The 18,503-nt window shown below is 39.9% G+C and overlaps 3 protein-coding genes across 3 annotated transcripts; 2 read left to right on the top strand and 1 right to left on the bottom strand.

Moving 5' to 3' along the window:
- The first annotated feature begins 1,025 nt into the window (after nucleotides 1-1,025).
- LOC310930941 (lathosterol oxidase-like) lies at nucleotides 1,026-4,022 on the top strand. Its single transcript, XM_083894009.1, has 6 exons — nucleotides 1,026-1,072; nucleotides 2,117-2,402; nucleotides 2,958-3,090; nucleotides 3,241-3,341; nucleotides 3,536-3,664; nucleotides 3,744-4,022. Exons 2-6 carry the CDS (start codon nucleotides 2,193-2,195, stop codon nucleotides 4,011-4,013), a joined length of 843 nt encoding a protein of 280 aa, XP_083750135.1. The 5' UTR covers nucleotides 1,026-1,072; nucleotides 2,117-2,192; the 3' UTR covers nucleotides 4,014-4,022.
- Nucleotide 4,023: 1 nt separating this feature from the next.
- Nucleotides 4,024-4,970, bottom strand: anapc13 (anaphase promoting complex subunit 13). The gene is made up of 2 exons (XM_083894010.1): nucleotides 4,690-4,970; nucleotides 4,024-4,465 (listed from the first exon to the last, which is right to left on the bottom strand). The coding sequence occupies exons 1-2, from the start codon at nucleotides 4,786-4,788 to the stop codon at nucleotides 4,340-4,342; spliced, it is 225 nt and encodes a 74-aa protein (XP_083750136.1). The 5' UTR covers nucleotides 4,789-4,970; the 3' UTR covers nucleotides 4,024-4,339.
- Nucleotides 4,971-9,049: 4,079 nt separating this feature from the next.
- On the top strand, nucleotides 9,050-17,504 carry rspry1 (ring finger and SPRY domain containing 1; the record flags this gene model as incomplete). Its single annotated transcript, XM_083893399.1, has 14 exons — nucleotides 9,050-9,447; nucleotides 10,324-10,376; nucleotides 11,532-11,644; nucleotides 12,017-12,143; nucleotides 12,277-12,335; nucleotides 12,632-12,698; nucleotides 12,848-12,979; nucleotides 13,055-13,170; nucleotides 13,267-13,410; nucleotides 13,512-13,623; nucleotides 13,757-13,859; nucleotides 14,011-14,163; nucleotides 14,723-14,827; nucleotides 15,294-17,504. 14 exons carry the CDS (start codon nucleotides 9,050-9,052, stop codon nucleotides 15,388-15,390), a joined length of 1,779 nt encoding a protein of 592 aa, XP_083749525.1. The 3' UTR covers nucleotides 15,391-17,504.
- Between the last annotated feature and the right edge of the window lie 999 nt (nucleotides 17,505-18,503).

Genomic DNA, 18,503 nt, shown 5'->3' with positions numbered 1-18,503 from the left:
ATGACTTACTTTCTCTTAATAATGAGATACTTTCTCTTAATTATGAGATACTTTCTCTTAATTATGAGATACTTTCTCTTAATTATGATATAATTTCTCTTAATTATGAGATACTTTCTCTTAATTATGAGATACTTTCTCTTAATTATGATATACTTTCTCTTAATTATAAGATACTTTCTCTTATTTATGAGATACTTTCTCTTAATTATGACTTACTTTCTCTTAATAATGAGATACTTTCTCTTAATTATGACATACTTTCTCTCAATTATGATATACTTTATCGAATTTCTCTTAATTATGAGATACTTTCTCTTAATTATAACTTACTATCTCATAATAATGAGATACTTTCTCTTAGTTAAAGTAAGTCTATAGTAAATGAATCTAAGCCAATGCAATGTCCTCTGAAGTCATGGAAACCAGTGTGTGTGTGTGTGTGTGTGTGTGTGTGTGTGTGTGTGTGTGTGCGTGTGTGCGTTTGCGCGTCTAAAAGCCACCCAGCTCAGGGCGAACATGATCCTTCAGCACAGCATGGAGGATTTTCACCTGTGCAACAGTAAAATCTGAAAACTGTATTTTAAACAAATTTTGTGCATGTGTTGAATGAGACTATAAAGACATCAGATTGAAGATTTACTCTCTCATCATTGATGAAACACACATTACACTCGATCAAATAAGCTGTGTGTGAGCGGGAGGGGGGAAACAAAATCTGCAGTTTTCTGAAAGTGCACTGAAATGAGCAGGAAAAAGACTGGAAGCTCAAGTGCTGGCTCTGTCACTGAGCTGCTTGCTATTTGCTGAGCAAGCTGCTGGGATCTTGTTCCACTGGACTCACGTCTGTGTCTCTGGAGGATCCTGCGAGCGAATACCCAAAAAGGCACAGACTAGCTCCTCTCTCTCTGAATCCCTACATGAGTTCTGGGAAACGTGTCGGACTGCATGGTCAATTCATATGTCATATGTCAAGTGTGTAAACCATACTGAGCATGTGCTCTGTGTCACATATCAAATGCTGCCGGACAGGCCATGTGTGTGGAGACGGACTTCTCTTCTCTGTAGGAAGGTTGGTTAATATGTGGTTTATTTGTAAATACTTGATTTGCTTTTTCTGATTTTAAGGTTCACTGCAGTAAAATACCAGTTGTTTTGAACTATTCACTTAGAGGAAAATGTATAAAAATGGACTACATCACTTGGAAAAACTCTCAGTTATTATGTTTGATTACACCGACTGTATGGTAATAGTGGTTGTGTCATGGTTGACCACAGTCTGTCTTGGGCTTCTAATCCAATAAATGAAACAATGCAGTTTAAACAGCTTGTGATAACTGCAGTACTCAAAGTCAGGACTTTGGTCTCTGTCTCTTCTGTAGCAGCACAGTTAAAAACAGTGTTCCCTCAAAGAAGCTGAATTATCCTTAAAAAAGCCTCTGGATTAACACACTCTTTTTTGGACAGACACAGATTTAACAGGTATGGACATCACTGGTTGATTATTTAAGGTCCAGTTATGTAAAATGAGGTAAGTGAAGGATATTCAGCTGCAATGTGCAACTTCACTGGTAAATGTTGCTATATTTTTGCACACTGGGCCATTTAAGTTTGTCTAGTAATGTAGCAATAGTAGTATTTTAGTGTTTGACATAATCTCTGAATTATGTTTGTGTGATTTATCCAAAGTTAATCTCAGTATTCCATCCATGGCTGCCTCTCTCTCGATTAGGTTTACTTGAATAAATAAGGGCTGCAAAGACAATTTTTTTTATTCAGTTTTATGGGTTTTTCTGCTTCTTAAACGTGAATATTTTGCGGTTTCACTGCAGCATTTGACAAAGAAATCATTAAAACTGAAAAGACTGAGATTATCATCATCATTTCCAAGTTTAGGAAACAACAATCAACATTTTCTCTGGACTGAAATACTCACTTAGCTGAGCATATAATCGACATATTTATCAATTATGAAAACAATCCTGAGGTGCAGCTCTAAATTAAATACATAAAAGTTTAATTGCATGATGCACAGTGAAGTTTTTGCCTCACAAATAGAATTTCCTGTCTGTTCTTTTCCATCATGCACTGATTAGTTTCCTTCTCTCACATACAGACGTGGGCGTTATCGTGGAGGTGAAGATATATATATATATATATATATATTTCAGCCGCTTTGAACAGATTATGCCATGGATCACGTGCTGAGCATCGCCGACCATTACATCTTCACGCCGTACGTTTACCCGGCCTTGTGGCCCGAGGATGAGGCTCTGCGTCAGATCATCAGCCTGTGGGTGTTGACCGTGCTGGGAGCGGAGCTGATTTACCTGGGCTTTGGTGCTCTGAGCTTCTACTGCATGTTCGATCACACGCTGATGAGACATCCACAGTTCGTTAAGGTAGGACGTGAAATGGACAAGGCATACACTACCTTTCAAAAGTTTGGGGTCACTTATAAATGTCCTTATTTTTGAAGGAAAATCAAAAAAAATTTTTTTCAATGAACATAACATTAAATGAATCAGAAATACACTCTATACATTGTTAATGCGGTAAAGGACTATTCTAGCTCAAACGTCTGGTTTTTAATGGAATATGTACATAGGTGTATAGAGGCCCATTTCCAGTGTTCTAATGTTACATTGTGTTTGCTGTTCGCATTAGAAGCTTATTGGACGATTAGAATACCCTTGAAAACCCTTGTGCAATTATGTTGGCACAGTTTTGCTGGTTCTTTGATGAAAGCAAAGTCATTATTTTGAATAAAAAACATTATTTTTATATCTTGACTATCTTTTCTATTCATTTTGCAACTCTTTTGATGAATAAAAGTGTGACTTATAATGGAAAACACCAAAAAATTGTATAGGTGAGCCCAAACTTTTGTAGTGGTTGTTTCAACTAGAAGCATGCAATTGCTCTTCTCTTAAATATAAACTTCATGTCTCCAACAGAACCAGGTAAGAAGAGAAATCCAATTAGGAGTCGGCGCCATCTTCTGGATGAGCTTCCCCACAGTGGCCCTTTTCTTCTGCGAGGTCAGAGGATACAGCAAACTTCACGACAACATCAGTGAATCCTCGCTGGGTGAGAAAACTCAAACTCTTAAAAAGCCCGAGCAGATTTCTTGTAGATTTCAGGTGATTTAAATAAACCACCCTACTGGAAATTTCGTTAAAAAAAACCCAAAACAAGTCCCAATGAGACCCATTTGCGCACTGGTTTGTCTGTTTTTAGGCTGGCCTGGAGTCTTCCTGAGCGTCGCCGGCTTCTTGTTCTTCACCGACATGTGCATCTACTGGATTCACCGGTGCATGCACCACAGGAGCATTTACAAGGTGAGCTTCAAGGGAGAGAGAAAAAAAGCTCAGCAGCAGTAGCAAGACATTATCCTGGGGACATGGTGGCGAGGATGAAAATAGAACGGCAGACTGAAGCTTGAACTTTACTTTTATTATAGAACTGTGACCACGTTTCTTACATGGTGCGTAACACCTAAAACTGACACCATCTGTGCTTCTCCCTCCATCAGCAATTACATAAGCAGCACCACATATTCAAGATCCCTACACCATTTGCCAGCCATGCCTTCCACCCAATAGACGGCTTCCTGCAGAGCTTACCCTACCACGTCTACCCTTTCATATTCCCACTCCACAAGGTGATGGCCACACTCTCAGTCTTTACTAAATATCCGGGTGTTAGAATTGTGTGAATGATTTTGGATTTTGACATCGCAGGTCGTCTACCTCTCGCTCTTTGTCTTCGTCAACATTTGGACCATTTCCATACACGACGGAGACTACCGCATCCCGGGCTGCCTGATAAGTCTCATTAACGGCGCTCCTCACCATGTCGACCATCACCTCTACTTCTACTACAACTATGGACAATACTTCACACTCTGGGATCGCCTGGGGGGCTCATACCGACACCCCTCGGCCCTTGTGGGGAAGGGACCACATGACCATGTCCGGAAGCTCATGGCCAAGGCTGCAAAGACAGAGTGATTGTGGGATCCGCATTCATACCTCTTAGGGAGAGGTTTTGGGACAAAAACAACAGCCATCTGGAGCGTACATTTAAAACATGTAAAGAAATAATCATGTGGTTTTCAAAACAAAGGAAGGCGTTTTTGCTGCAAGTGTTCAAACATGGTTAAATGCACCGCCTCTGTGTTACTGGGAATGAGGTCAAAATGATCCGTACTGATGTAAGATACAGGTGAGGAGCTGTACGTGTCATACTTGTCCAGTTGTAATGCAGTCCGGAGGAGCCGCGAGATGAATTGAGGATTTGTCTGGAAGCGGTTGTTAACGACAGTTCTTGCGGTCTTTTAGTTTCCGATGCTGGGCGTGTTTTCGTGAAGGCTCTGCAGGGCCAGGTCTGTCCACTTCATCTCCTGTTCTTTTACAGACTCGGTGGATCCTCCATTGTCCTGCTCAGCCTCCGGCAGTTCACTCTGATTAAAGAATGAAGAAGACAGAGTAAGAAAGAGTATGATGTTAAATCTATCTCTATGACAGCATAAGTATGATTTTACCAAACTGAGAGCTTATGAAGTCAGGTTCAGATTAACTGTAGATTTAGTGAGTCGGAATGGGCATTTATGTGTTAGTTACTGCCCTAGACACATGTGGTATGATGTAAATGAACTTCGTGCGCGTATTTTAATGCCACATGTACCAGAGGGATGGTGACATCTTCATACGGCAGCTTGTCTTCCCTCCAGGCGTCGTCAGTTAGGTCCAGGACTCTTCCGTCTCTTTGGATTTCGCTGTCCATCCTCAGGGCAACAACTAACGGCAACTCACTTTAGAAGGTGGAGGAAGCGGCTAACCAAAAGTCCAGCGCTGTCCTTACAAATGTGATCACAGTTAGCCAAGCATTAACGACAATAACAGTACAACTAATCTAGTAGTTAGTTGTTAGTTATTGGACAAGTAGGCGCAGGAAAAACGCGTAATCCTGTTGGCGCTTGTTGATGACGTAACAACGCTTCTTCTTCTTCCGTTTTTCTGACAAAATGACAAAACGGCAACAGCGACCCCTTTTCCTTTTTTCGTTTCAAAAACGAAAAAAAAACCGGATTCCGCTCTCAGCATCAAAAAACGAAAATCAAATAACGGCCCAAATTTGATTTTGCTAATTCCTTTTTTCGTTTCTTAATTTTCACAGCGGGTCGGCCGGAAGCGGAAGTGACGTATAAAAACTTCAAAATAAAAGTAGCGTGCTTATTTTTTAATTTACGTATTGTACCGGTATGTAGTACAATTACTTTTGTTAACTGAAACTATAACAGCTGGTTGTTTGGGAGGAGATATATTTATTAATTTAGCTGAGTGTGTGAATGTATATTGTGGAAAACCTTTACCCTGACTTAAAAAAATCTAACGTCACCAGCAGATGTCCCCAACCACCCACAATCAATTCCAATTCCTATTAATGATCATTTGAAAATGACAATTTAGGATGATAACTTCAGTGTTGATGTTTAGCTACAAGGTGGCGCCCGTATCCACCCAGGGATTTATTATGTTTTGTTTTGTAAGAATGGATCTATAGTATGTGAACTGGCTCATGACAGGTCATCTGAAGTACAAATCAAATGTACCTCTCTCAAATGCACATCTATGGAAGTCTTGTATTGTCATCCCAGGGCCAAACACAGTACTGTAATAATATACATTTTTAAATGTATATTAATGAGTCATTCAGAGAGTTATTCAATGTTTTTATTATTTAAGTTTTCATGCTCAAGTTCAGTTTTGTTCCTTCTGTTATGATAGTAATAAAAACTACCATACTGGAGTGTGACACAAGGACACCCAACAATCTTCTGTCCACATCTTCACATTCTTTGATACAGGTGTGCAAATATGTTTTGCACCATTTATTGCTGCAGTAATTGGAGCAAAACATGTGAAAGCAGGAATGTCTTAATGTGTGATTTGTGCACTTGTAGTGAAGAATTTGAGAAGGTGTAACTGTTGAGTTGTATTCTGCAGGTGTGCAACTCCTTCTCTGTGACTACAGCTTTACTGATACACATTTGTGACTCTTTGTCACAACTGCTCAGGACTTTTGCACCAAATCTACCTTCATAAAATACTCATGAACTGGAGTCAAGGCCATCCACAACAACATACACATAGCAGAAAACTAAAAACTATTTGCATTTCAGAATATACAAACAATAATGAATCCAATACAGTGCAGCATTTGCTATCATATTATTGGGCTGGATATTGGGGCTGCATAATGTTGATCACCTCCTTTTCCGTATTTTGTCACTTGACATAAAAGGAATTCCTCAACATGAAAGGAAATGTTGTCATAATCAGGCTACCGTACACAAAGTTTGGGTGCGTACAGATACAAGTAAAGTGAAATAAGAATAGGAGGCTCAGTCTAAATCCAGACAAGTTAAAGAAAGCAAAGGTAAACGTGAAAGTAGGCAGCAATACAACATTACAGATTGCAAGTGCTGTAAACACCACCAAAGACAGAGAGAAACATTAACACCACCATATATATGTTTCACCACAATTGAAGGCAATTGCAAACAGACTGTTTAATTCAGATATCTCGTATAGGTACTGCCCATGATGTCGGACAACAAAAAAAGCTCCACTCCTGGGAACCCAGCCTCTCAAAAGCAGCAAGGGAAAAAAAGCAAAAAAGGTTCCAACTCTGGCAACCCCATTTTCACCTACACTAGGACTCCAAAAGTCCTTGAACTAGAGCTAAACCCAAGGCGCCTGAACCCCATGTACAAGACCAGTAACGGCGCATACGGTCGTTACATGACATCCTTTGAAGGCTTAAAGCGTGTTTTTTTCCCCAGAACAGACAAGTTCTCCGAGCACCTGAGGACAATCGGGATGCAGCGTAACACGGCCTTTGTCACGTCCATGAAGAAAAGCAAAGTGTGCGACACCACTTTGCAGTTTACACTACTTTGTGATGATGAGTAGACTAGTCCAACATAATAAGCAGTATAATATATTTAGTGTGGGAACAAGTGGTTGTGGTAGCTAGTTAATTAAATGTTATGCCATGATGTGAAATTGACAAGACTGTTGCAGATAATAGATTATATATGTGATGTGGCTGCCTTTATTTACCCTATTAATAAGAGCATTACCTATACTTTCAGACGCCCAAGTCGGAGTAGGAGTTAGCACCCAGTTGGAACAAGGGCCTTTCTGCATGAGTTTGCATGTTCTCCCGGTGTAGCCAATGTGGGTTTTCTCCAGGTTCTCTGGTTTGTCCAAAAACATGCAGCTTGGGGGATTATGAGAATTGGACACTCTAAATTGAGAGTCTGTGATCAACTGGCAACCTGTCCTGTGGTGCACCCCTGTGATCCTCGTGGAGGATTAAGTGGTAGAAGATTGATGGATGGAATAGTTAAACCATGTTATTAACACAAAGACGGACTTTTGGTTTGACTTTAATGGATCACATCCTGGGAAAATGGACCTCAGCATGCCTTTAGTTCCATCAACTTTCATGATCATAGTCATGCAATGAATCCTGTTGTCGTCAAGAACACAAATATACACTTCCTCCCCATCTACCACGTCTGCACAGACATCTTTTGTCCTCAATTGCCTCTAGTATCCCAGTTGTAAAGAAGAAGGACATATGCCTTGCTTTGATCTTTAAAGAATGCACTAACAGAGATGACATAAAAATAACTGATGGAGTAGAAGAACAAGAGATGTAAATAAAAGAATGATACACGCATATTCTCAACATAAATAAACACAAATATGTGCAGTCAGTGTCACAGGTAATATAATGCACATTTGAAAACAAAGAGAGGAAAAAAACTATTTTAATTATTATTTCTAATTATGAAAAAAACGGTCTTGTTTTCAAGATGTTGACGTTGTCGTGCTCCCTCCTACATCAGCCTCGCCTCCGCATCCACAGCTGATGATGGCCAGTTAGCTGCTAGCGCTACGGAAATTAGCAAATCGCTAGCGGTTGTAGCGTCGTAAAAAAATGTGTAAGTAGACTTAGCTCGCCGTCACGTGAATGTGCTGTTTGGACTAAGACAAAGCGTCGTTGTGGGACATATAAGCGGGTCATGTAAACGAGCACCGCAATTCACCGGTGTCTTGAGTCTCGCGCTTAACTTCACGGCTGGTCACGTTAGCACACTTGCGTCGTTTGACAGCAGAATCCGCGTGAACCTGCTAACAAGCTAAATATCTAGCGTTAGCCGGCTAGCTGCTACACAGCCGAGCTAACCGATTAGCTACCCGTTTTGCTAAAGTACTCTGGTGTGGCTCGCGAACGCAGTGTAAGTATGAATCAAGCTTAAAATGTGGAACTGTTAACGTGTGCGTTTTACTTGGTTTTTATTTGGAGCCACGTCAGTAGCAGTGGTTTCTTGGTGGGTGGCTAACTTGCTAGCCCGCTGTCAAAGAAGCTCATGTTTGTCAACAATACAAAAATGATAGAGAATTTGTTTTAAATTTATAACAGGACGGGTTGACATGTTAATGAGACACGCTAGAGAAAAGCGGTATAAAACGTTAAAGAGACTTATTTGTTAATCCGTCCCGTTACCTCATCTTCGCTATGTATGTTTTACTTCATTATATACATGTAATATCTATGTGTGTGAATATCAATTCAACTAGTCCAAGCACACAATGCCACATATATACCCTAAACTTATTGATTATCTGCCTCATTTTATGCGTTTTGGTATTGATGTTCTGCTAGCAGGATATGATCAGCTTTTAGACAGTTTTTAAATTATCAACATAGTTTCATTTTTCTCTTCTCTCTGTTGCTTCTACAGCTGTGCGTGCCCAGAACGACAGCTGGACTTGAATCATGTGCTGTCGATGATGGTCAGATCATATCTTGGAGCATCATCTGGCCTTTCCTGGTCTATTTGACCAGCTGTATATTATTACTCTCAAAACAATCCGTCATCTCTGCTTGGTAAAACTATGAGCATTTACACTGACTCCACCCAGCCCACCAGGGCAATAGTCCCCTTAAATCAATTTCTTCAGATGATATGATAGTAGCTGCCTGGATCGCTTTCTGTGCCTGCAGGAGCCTTGGAAGGGTTCTGCGTTTCCTTTCATCCTCAAACTCCCTTCATTCACTCTGGAAGACCCTTGCCAGTTTGGTTTCCAGCACTGGAACCATGGGTAACAGTTGTGTGTGCCGGGAGGATAGTGACGTGGAGGACCATCAACAGGGGTCGACAAGGGTGACCCGAGGGCAAACTCGACGAGTGGACCATGGTACAGGTGTAGGTGCTGACCCCGGGGAAGCCCGGAGCAGTCGGCCAAGGGACCCAGTCAGGCCTCCACGCAGAGGTCGAGGGCCCCATGAGCCACGGCGGAAGAAGCAGAACGTGGATGGCTTGGTGCTGGACACACTGGCTGTCATTAGGACACTTGTAGACAAGTAAGGCCAGTGGGATGGGAAATCGGAATGGTCTGTGCAATTTTAAAATCAATCAACAGCTCATAAAATAGTGCATGTTGTAATTTCTGACAGCCAATTAACAAATCTTTAAAACCTTAGCTTTTGTTAAATGAGTTATGTTGATTAAATCGCGAGTCAATCGAACAACAGAAAGTCGAACTCCAATACTTATTTTTTAAATCACATAAATAATTATTGTTTTGTTATGTAAATATATTTGTTTTTGCACATCATTTGCACAGAAAGATGATTAAAAACTAACACTGACTGTAATGTATAGCTGAAATTTCACATACATTTTTTTATAGGTAGTGTATTTGCAATTTTGTCTTTTGAACACTTACACAATTTTGTATAAACCATGCAATGTGCCTTTACAAGAATTTGTCAACAGTAAATGAAAAGAAGATGATCACAGTATTATCAAGTTTTGTTTGGAAATTTGAACATCAAGCTCGCCGGAGGTCATGGTCGTCGAAATGAAGGCAGCTTTCAGCTTAGGATGAGTCATGACAACAGTATTATCAACACCACCGTCCAGTAAAATAAATACATAACAAATATATGCTTACCGAGACCTCTCAGTGGGATAACGCTACTATCCATAATAAGTACTGTAATAACAAACACCCAAACGCTGAATCATTTGTTTATATTATTTCAGATGCAGCAGCGATCACAGCTTATAAACACCTGTGTTTTATGAGAAAATGTCCATTTGTGTAGTGCGTGCACACAACTGAACCAGCGTACAGTAAAGGCAGTGCTGACGTTGTAATGTACAGCATTCAGGTGCATGCTCCTAAAACAAGCTGTAATCATGTCTTGTTATCTGTTTTTTGTGTGTTTTTTTAGTGATCAAGAGCCTCCTTACTCCATGATCACTTTGCATGAAATGGCAGAGACGGGTAAGGAAAGAAAACACAGCATCTCATCCATATAGCATAAGAAACACCAAATAAAATCTGTCTTAGACATGCACATATTCTCACATGTAGTGTTTGAATTGTGTTGCGTTTCAAAGTAAACAGTTTTGAAGACCAGATTGTGCTAATCCCGCAAATGGGTGGGGTTAAGCGAGGTATAAACAAGATGGCGAAATCCTCACTAAATTAGAGGAGAGAGGCTGCAACACCCACATCTGTCTGCTGCTGTAGTATTACTGCCTCAGCATTTCTCCAGCGCTCCCACTGTTCCACCAGGTTAGAGGAACATTACATCATCTGAAGACGGGGCATGGTCATGACTTTCGCAGCAGAAATCATGTGTTGGCCTCAATCTTTAACTTCAGGTTTCAGGTTTTTACTTTGTGTACTCAGTTGTTTGTTGTGGTAGCTTGTGTTTGCATTTCTTGTCATACACGTATGGGTTTGATGCTCATAATGTTGTGAGTCTTGATAGACAAGCTAGGCATTAGCTTGCAGATATTGAACCCTGAAGGCAGCAAGTCAAGTCAGGCAGTCACTTTCTCTTTGATATGTGCTACCACGTTACATTATTCATGCGCTAGTTGGCTTTTATAAGTGATAGGGTTATGGAGAGTGTTTGTTACTGAGTCGCCTAATGGACAGGAAATTAGTGCTTTTGTTTTGTGCTGTGTTCGTCATTCACAACACAGGAGCCGGTCTCATGAAGATGTTTCAGCACACTTCGCTCGTCTTTGCTGTCTCTGGGAGTTTTTGTCCCTGCACTGATGTTGGGCTTCATGCTTTCCTTGCCTTACCAGGCAATATATGCCTTGTAGCCTGGTAATAATATCTTATAAGGCTCGATTTGTAACATTTGTATAAATAAAGTTTATTATTATTCATTTATTAGATTAGACAGACAAATAATGTAAACAAAGATCCAATGTCCAAAGTGTAATCATATGTTTTTTTGCAAATGTGTTGTCAGAAAGCTCCAGTTCTTGGAGAGAACAGACACACTTTTATGTTTTGTCCATGCATCTCTTGCCAAAATTGTCTTTTATACACTTGCATATTAATATATTTTACTGTATGTGAATCATCAGTTGAATTCGGTCAGTTGAATCTAAACTTTTCCTCCTCTCCTTCTCTTAGATGATGGTTGGCTGGAGGTTGTCCAGTCTCTTATTCGAGTGATCCCATTGGATGATCCACTTGGCCCTGCAGTGATCACCCTTCTGTTAGATGAGTGTCCTCTGCCCACCAAAGTCAGTGCTTTTATGTGTGTTTTAAGAATTTGAATTTAGTTAACTTGCCTTAATATTAGAATTAAGTTTAAACTATACACTAAGCTGTGTTCTTTTAAGATTAGAGTAAATGTGTCCCTTCCCCCATTGTAATGTATCCCACACTTGACTTTGTTGCTTTTTATTTTGACCTGTTATGCACACACATATTTATCATCATAAACGTGTATGAATTTTTAAATCTTAAGCTGCTATTTCATCGTCTCCATAGAAACTGTGTGTGTGTGTGTGTGTGTGTGTGTGTGTGTGTGTGGGTGTGTGGGTGTGGGTGTGTGTGTGTGTGACCTTCATTAGAATAACTGTTCTGTATTCTCTCTCTCGCTCTCTCTCCAGGATGCTTTGCAGAAACTCTCTGACATGTTGAGTCTGAGTTCAACTGTAGCACAACAGGATGCTTTAATCCCTGCTAAACACAGAAACACCACAGCTGTCCTGGGATGCCTGGCTGAGAAACTGGCTGGTAGAGTCCACATTTTTGCATTTAATTTTTTTTTTTCAAATCCCTGAGCAACAGTCTTGTTCTTCAGTACCTATCTTAATAATCATGTAGACACAAGAAGTATGTGTCTTATAACTCCTCTAATGTCTCCCAGGACCAGCCAGTACTGGACTTTTGAGTCCAGGAACCCTTGAATATCTTCTAGAGAGCCTGGTGAGCAAAAAAAACGTACACCTACTTGTGATGGCTGAATAGCAATGATTCATTTTGGAGAAATGTGCAACATTGAATTATTCAGTGCTGATTCACTAGTAAATATTGGTTTGATCACAGTGTTGTCTGGCTGATACATCTGTCAACATGTCTGCTTTTCTTATGACATATATTTGACAATGTTATTATTATAATACTAATGTTATTATTTAATGTTTGGTTGAAATATTTTTTTTTATATAAAACTAAAGGAGAAAATCTAAACCCTGATTTCTGTTCTGTAAATCTTCCTCCAGAGTTCTGAGGCCCATCCGACTGTCATGCTGTTTGCGCTCATTGCTTTGGAGAAGTTCTCCCAGACCAGTAGGTTCACTCACTGTGTCGTATAGCTCCTTAAAATAAAAAAATAAATGTAGTATCATAGTATTATACTTTACTTTAAGGGTGCCCTTAATGTGTCATGTGCTTTCATCCATACTCATAGATTAGACTCTTCTGCTTCTTGTCCTCAGGTGAGAACAAAGTGACGGTGTCCGAGTCATGTATCAGCAATCGACTCGCTGCCCTGGAGTCATGGGCAGAGCAACCGGATTACCTGAAGAGGCAGGTTGGATTCTGTTCACAGTGGAGCCTTGACAATTTATGTGAGTAGCCTCAGGACCCGTCTCTGTCATTTAAGCACTGTATATGTGATAACTGGTCTGCGGTTTCCCGTCTAGTTCTTAAAGAGGGTCGTCAGTTCACCTACGAGAAAGTCAACCTCACTAATATCAACGCCATGCTGAACAGCAACGATGTCAGCGAGTACCTCAAGATTTCTCCCACTGGACTAGAGGTTGGTCTGTAAATGGATGTCTGTGTAATCAGTAAGAATTTAATTTAATAATCTTTCAAATATAAATTGACGTGGTTTATTTTCCCTGTCGATCAGGCGCGATGTGACGCCTCGTCCTTCGAGAGCGTGCGCTGCACCTTTTGCGTGGATTCTGGCGTTTGGTACTACGAGGTGACGGTCATCACATCGGGCGTGATGCAAATAGGATGGGCCACTAAGGACAGCAAGTTCCTCAATCATGTAAATCCCTGCCACTGTATTACTGTTGAGCCTGTAAGAGTTTCCTGCAAACTCTTACTGTAATCATTGTATTTATATGTGTGTGTGTGTGTGTGTTACAGGAGGGTTATGGAATAGGTGATGATGAATACTCATGTGCGTACGATGGCTGCAGGCAGCTCATCTGGTACAATGCTCGCAGTAAACCTCACTCTCACCCCTGCTGGAAAGAGGGTATGAACTACTTTTTTTAAATACACTTGAAGAACCATTAATTTGGTTGTGAACAGTTTTTTTTTTTTAAATGTGAACCTCATACAAATAATAGCATGTTAAGACTTTATTCTACTGCATATGTCTTGTTTAGGAGATGCCATTGGCTTCCTGTTGGACCTCAGCAAGAAGCAGATGATCTTTTATCTGAACGGACATCAGCTGCCACCAGAGAAACAGGTGTTCTCTTCAGCCACGTAAGTCCACACACAAAGTTCCCCACTAAAACGATTCATTTCTTTACGGTGCACGTTCTGTGTTATCATTGCATTCCGCCTCTCCACCTGTCCTTCCTTTTCCCCCTTTGCTCTTCTTCATGTTCTCCCCTCACCTTTTGTGTCTTATCAGGTCGGGATTCTTCGCTGCTGCCAGCTTCATGTCATACCAGCAGTGCGAGTTCAACTTTGGGGCCAAGCCTTTCCGTCACCCACCTTCTGTCAAGTTCAGCACCTTCAATGACTTTGCTTCGCTGCTGCCCAGTGAAAAGATCATCCTACCCAGGTACCAAGTGAAGTTGAATGATGAGGAGATGTTTGTATGAACATGTCAAATCAGGGCTTATATGACTGTGTCAGCAGCTGCCCCCGCTAAAATCTGATGACACACTGAGGGCAAACTACATGCAATTTGTTGTATTTACACAACCGCCTTGTAACCAGTGAGTCATTATGTTTGCACACAGAGGTCAACACAAACGAATAGCATGATACAAACATGAGTCATAGTTTGGGGACGCTCCAGTATACATAGAGCATTCTTGTTCTTATACGACCACAGCATTTCCTCTAGGCAAGGAAAGTTTATTTGTACAGGATCTTTCAACAACAAGGTAATTCAAAGTGCACTTGGGTATTTCTTAACATTTCAATCACATTCTCACTATTATTCTTTAGATGCACCAAGCAGAGCAGCACATTTTGTTTAATTTCCTGTCAAGAGGGGGCACAGACCACTGTACACAGAAGAAAATAAGATTCAAATACATGTTTTTAAACAGAGATATTTATCTGTTGGTGTATATGTCTGCTTACTTATTGTGTACGTATGTGTGTTTCCCCAGACACCGTCGTCTGGCCTTGCTGAAGCAGGTTAGCATCCGAGACAACTGCTGCACGCTGTGTTGTGACGTCATGGCTGACACAGAGCTGCGGCCCTGTGGACATGGGTATGTGGTACATGTTATTTATGTTTGTAGACACTTTTGCAAATTATAGAAAATAACCAAAACTTGAGATTTCTTACCTGTTAATAGAACAATATCAGTGTTGTTGCTTTTCCTTCTCTAGCGAGTTAAAATTATGTTTTAAATCAAGGAGGAAATAGGCTTATTTTACTTTTATTACTTTAATTTTATTTTGACTTCCATTCAAGCAGAGTTATTTTTGCAACCAGTGGAGTCGCCCCCTTGTGGCTAGTATCATCTCATTTTCTGGTTGGCCTCATGAAGAACCCTGAAGATTGCATCCCCTTTTTATATGGTCTATGGTAGAGACTTAACCCAAGAACCTCAGTTAAAGACGCATCTACTTGTAGAATTTGACCTTTTAATACATTTTATACATGTTATTCATAGATGAGCATGTTTTGTCATTGGATATTAACGTGTTTTGTTTTCCTCCATCTTCCTCCAGTGGTATGTGTATGGAGTGTGCCTTACAGTTAGAGACGTGCCCCCTGTGCCGCCAGGACATCCAGACCAGAGTCAGACTCATTGCACATGTCTCCTGACACACTTCCTGCCCCTCCTCTTGTAATGAGAGACATGCAAGCCCGACAGCCTCTTCCTCCTCCTCTAGTCCTCTCTCATCCAACAGGGCTACGAGGACGGTGCCACACCGCTGTGATGATGACGATGATGCCAGACCTGTGAGTTCTGGTCAGAGAAACGATGACGAAAATGATGGAGCTGTGGAGAGAAGAATGAGAGGATATGAGAGGAGGGGAATGGAACCACAGCTGGATCCCCAGGAGCATTCCCTCATTTACCTGAATCTCTTCATGTACATCCTTCTGATAGCTCACTGCAGACGCTGGGTCACAGATAGTCAACTTCTGCAGCAGGTGTGACGAGCAGAATCCTATTTACCAGATCACAGACTAGTACCAGCTTCTCATCTGCAGGCGCCTGCATCGAGCTACGAGACATCCTTTCAGACACAAGGTAGCCACCGAGCTCTCAGCCCAGGGGCTGTGAATATTTAATCCTATCAGCCCACACACACACATCTGCAGATCTGAAAGGGCAGGGTAGCTGGAAAGAGCACAGTCTGTAGTGCAGTATTAAACCCAAGGTACAGATAAATTTGAAATGTATCACACCACGATCATGTTTTCAGGTTTAGATATGTGAATTGTGTTGTCGTTGACGTAGCATTGTCACGCTCCTTTCTCTCGAGGCTTCACTCTGTACTGATTTATCACCGAGTGGCAGAGGTTTAGTCAAGAGATCCTGCATTTAGAGAACTTCACATTTGCAGGAGTGCAGTTGTCTTGATTCGATCCAGTTTACCAATGATGTTTAAAGTTTGAATGGAATGTCGTCTTAAAGAGAATGACAGTCCTTTAAAGAGGTAATAACACAACTCCTTTTACAACCAGACAAAAAAAACAACTACATACTTGAATCTGTATTGGGACGAAGTAGTTTTCAGTATGGCTGACCCTGCTGCTTTTTTTGTGCTGTATTCTTTTGCTGAGATGTTGATATTTAATCATGTACATCACAACCACAACAGATAAACACACATGGATCCAAATCTACAGAAGGTTAATCTGTAATTTAAATGCCCCCCCCCCCCAGCTTTTAATCCATGTGATTGAGGAAGAGCTAGTTTGGGGGAAGTATGCACACACACAACCCTCGTAATTTATTAAGGACGGCTTGATTGCAGCTGTATAATTAAGTCTTAATTTTAGTGTGTGATAGCAAAAGAAAACGTGCGTCTGTATTAAGATGACTATTTTCAAACCATATTATGTTATTTAGTTTTGTAAGAGATGTGACGGTGAACACTGGCAACTTGCCCTGGGAAGTGCAGCAGGTTTGGTTTGAAATTCTCTAAAACAAAATGTGAAAAGTGATTTTTGTTTTGTCTTTCCTCAGTATCAATATACTGATTATATACCATGTTGTTTTTGGTCAGAAATTGGCAATGGCATACTTGAAATAAATGAACAAGGAAACTAACTTCACAGCACAGTGATAGGACCTCAACTGAGAGGTGCAAGAAAAAAAGTTTCCTTTTGCTTTAAATCAAAGCACATTCTGAGTGATTGATCTAATCCAAACGGGTTTGCCAGATTGGAGGTGTAATCTTCCAGGTAAACCAAGATCACACTCGAAACCTGGTTTAACCTCTGAGCCTTAGAAAGAGTAAAACCTCACTGATGTAATTTTGCCATTTTCCCCCCAACATCTGCAGCTGTGGATTGTTTTACATCTGTCTTTTCTCTGTCTGTTGTTTACTTGAAGCATCTCTGAGTTGACTCTGTCACATTAGTCCGATTGGAAACCGATGACGCAATGAACATGAGGGAGATTGTGATTCAAGAAATGTGTTTTAAAATGAAAACAAACAAATCACTGACATTTCAAATCAAAACAGAATCATTAAATGTATTTTGGGCATTTTTTTTTTTTTTTTTTTTTTTTTTAAATAAATGAAAGAGTTTCTTCTTGCCCAAATTGCATGATCAAGATCTGTATAATCATTCAGACTATACTGGAACAGTTAATGAAAACATAACATGCATCTCTCAGTATGACAAGTGACTGGTCTGTTCCCTGTTTGCTACCCTGCATTTCCTGGAGCACCTTATACATGCAGGTGAGAGAAATTATATGGTAGGAGATGAACACCATGATTGTAAAGAATAAGTTGTGACTATTTAAAACATCTAGGAAGGAATTTTTTGCCCCAGAATTCCCAAAGATGTGATTTATGGACGAATTGTTGTTTCCTGAATTGTGACATTTGTAATAAATGTATGTATATATGTGACATTTTTTGTTTGACTCTATGACTCTAATTTACTCTTATTTTGTCTCTAATTATTCAACTATTCAAAACACATTTACACAAACAAGTTATTGGAATGAAACTGAGGTAGACGCCAATACTGATACTGGTACTAAGATAAAAATCAATTCTTAAACGTAACTGGCAACCCGTGGTTGCTCGGCAGCTGAGACTCTACTGACTGCTGTGATTGGTAGACGGCGGTAGGTGGCGCCACATGCCAAAACATGTTTTCAAAACGAACATGATTTGAAGTCTGCAAAATATTTTTTTAATGCAAATAGTTTGGCTGTACTGTTGTTGGTGAGTTCAATTTGTTATATGAACATTATTCCTGAGTCTCTGTGACATATTAGGAGGATTTTATGGCCAGTTGCTTTAGGTTTATTACATAATGCACCTTTAATTGTATATCTTTATATATATGTATATATATATATAAAGATATATATATATATTTTTTATTTATATAAATGTAATGTTTATATATATAATATATTCTTCTAGGACTTAAATGTGTCCACCCTCTGACCATTGACACATAAGTCGTACATTCTGAAATATACTAATATCCAAATTTTCTGCAAAATGTTTTCCCATAGGAATGAATGCAGACATTTAAAAATATAAAATAAAATAAATCAACATTTATAATATAATGTAATATTATATATGTTGATGATTATTATTATTATTATTTTTTTAATATAATATATTATATATATATATATATAATATTAGATATTATATTACATAAACTCTGTATTAAACAACGGGGAACCTTTAATCATTGACTTCGATCCTTTGAAGTGAAGTTGCTAC

Source organism: Microchirus variegatus (assembly GCF_963457635.1).
Source record: "Microchirus variegatus genome assembly, chromosome: 8".
Classification (NCBI taxonomy): Eukaryota; Metazoa; Chordata; class Actinopteri; order Pleuronectiformes; family Soleidae; genus Microchirus; species Microchirus variegatus.
Note: the sequence above shows the minus strand (reverse complement) of the source record. Positions and strands in the feature narration are given on the sequence as shown.

What these genes read in the sequence shown, in the direction of transcription:
- LOC310930941 (XM_083894009.1), top strand. Translation starts at nt 2,193, where the DNA reads ATGGATCACGTGCTGAGCATCGCCGACCATTACATCTTCACGCCGTAC. An exon ending in GACATCCACAGTTCGTTAAG is followed by an intron (nt 2,403 to 2,957) that starts GTAGGACGTGAA and finishes TGTCTCCAACAG; the next exon opens with AACCAGGTAAGAAGAGAAAT. An exon ending in ACCACAGGAGCATTTACAAG is followed by an intron (nt 3,342 to 3,535) that starts GTGAGCTTCAAG and finishes TCCCTCCATCAG; the next exon opens with CAATTACATAAGCAGCACCA.
- anapc13 (XM_083894010.1), bottom strand. Translation starts at nt 4,788, where the DNA reads ATGGACAGCGAAATCCAAAGAGACGGAAGAGTCCTGGACCTAACTGAC. An exon ending in AAGATGTCACCATCCCTCTG is followed by an intron (nt 4,466 to 4,689) that starts GTACATGTGGCA and finishes TTCTTTAATCAG; the next exon opens with AGTGAACTGCCGGAGGCTGA.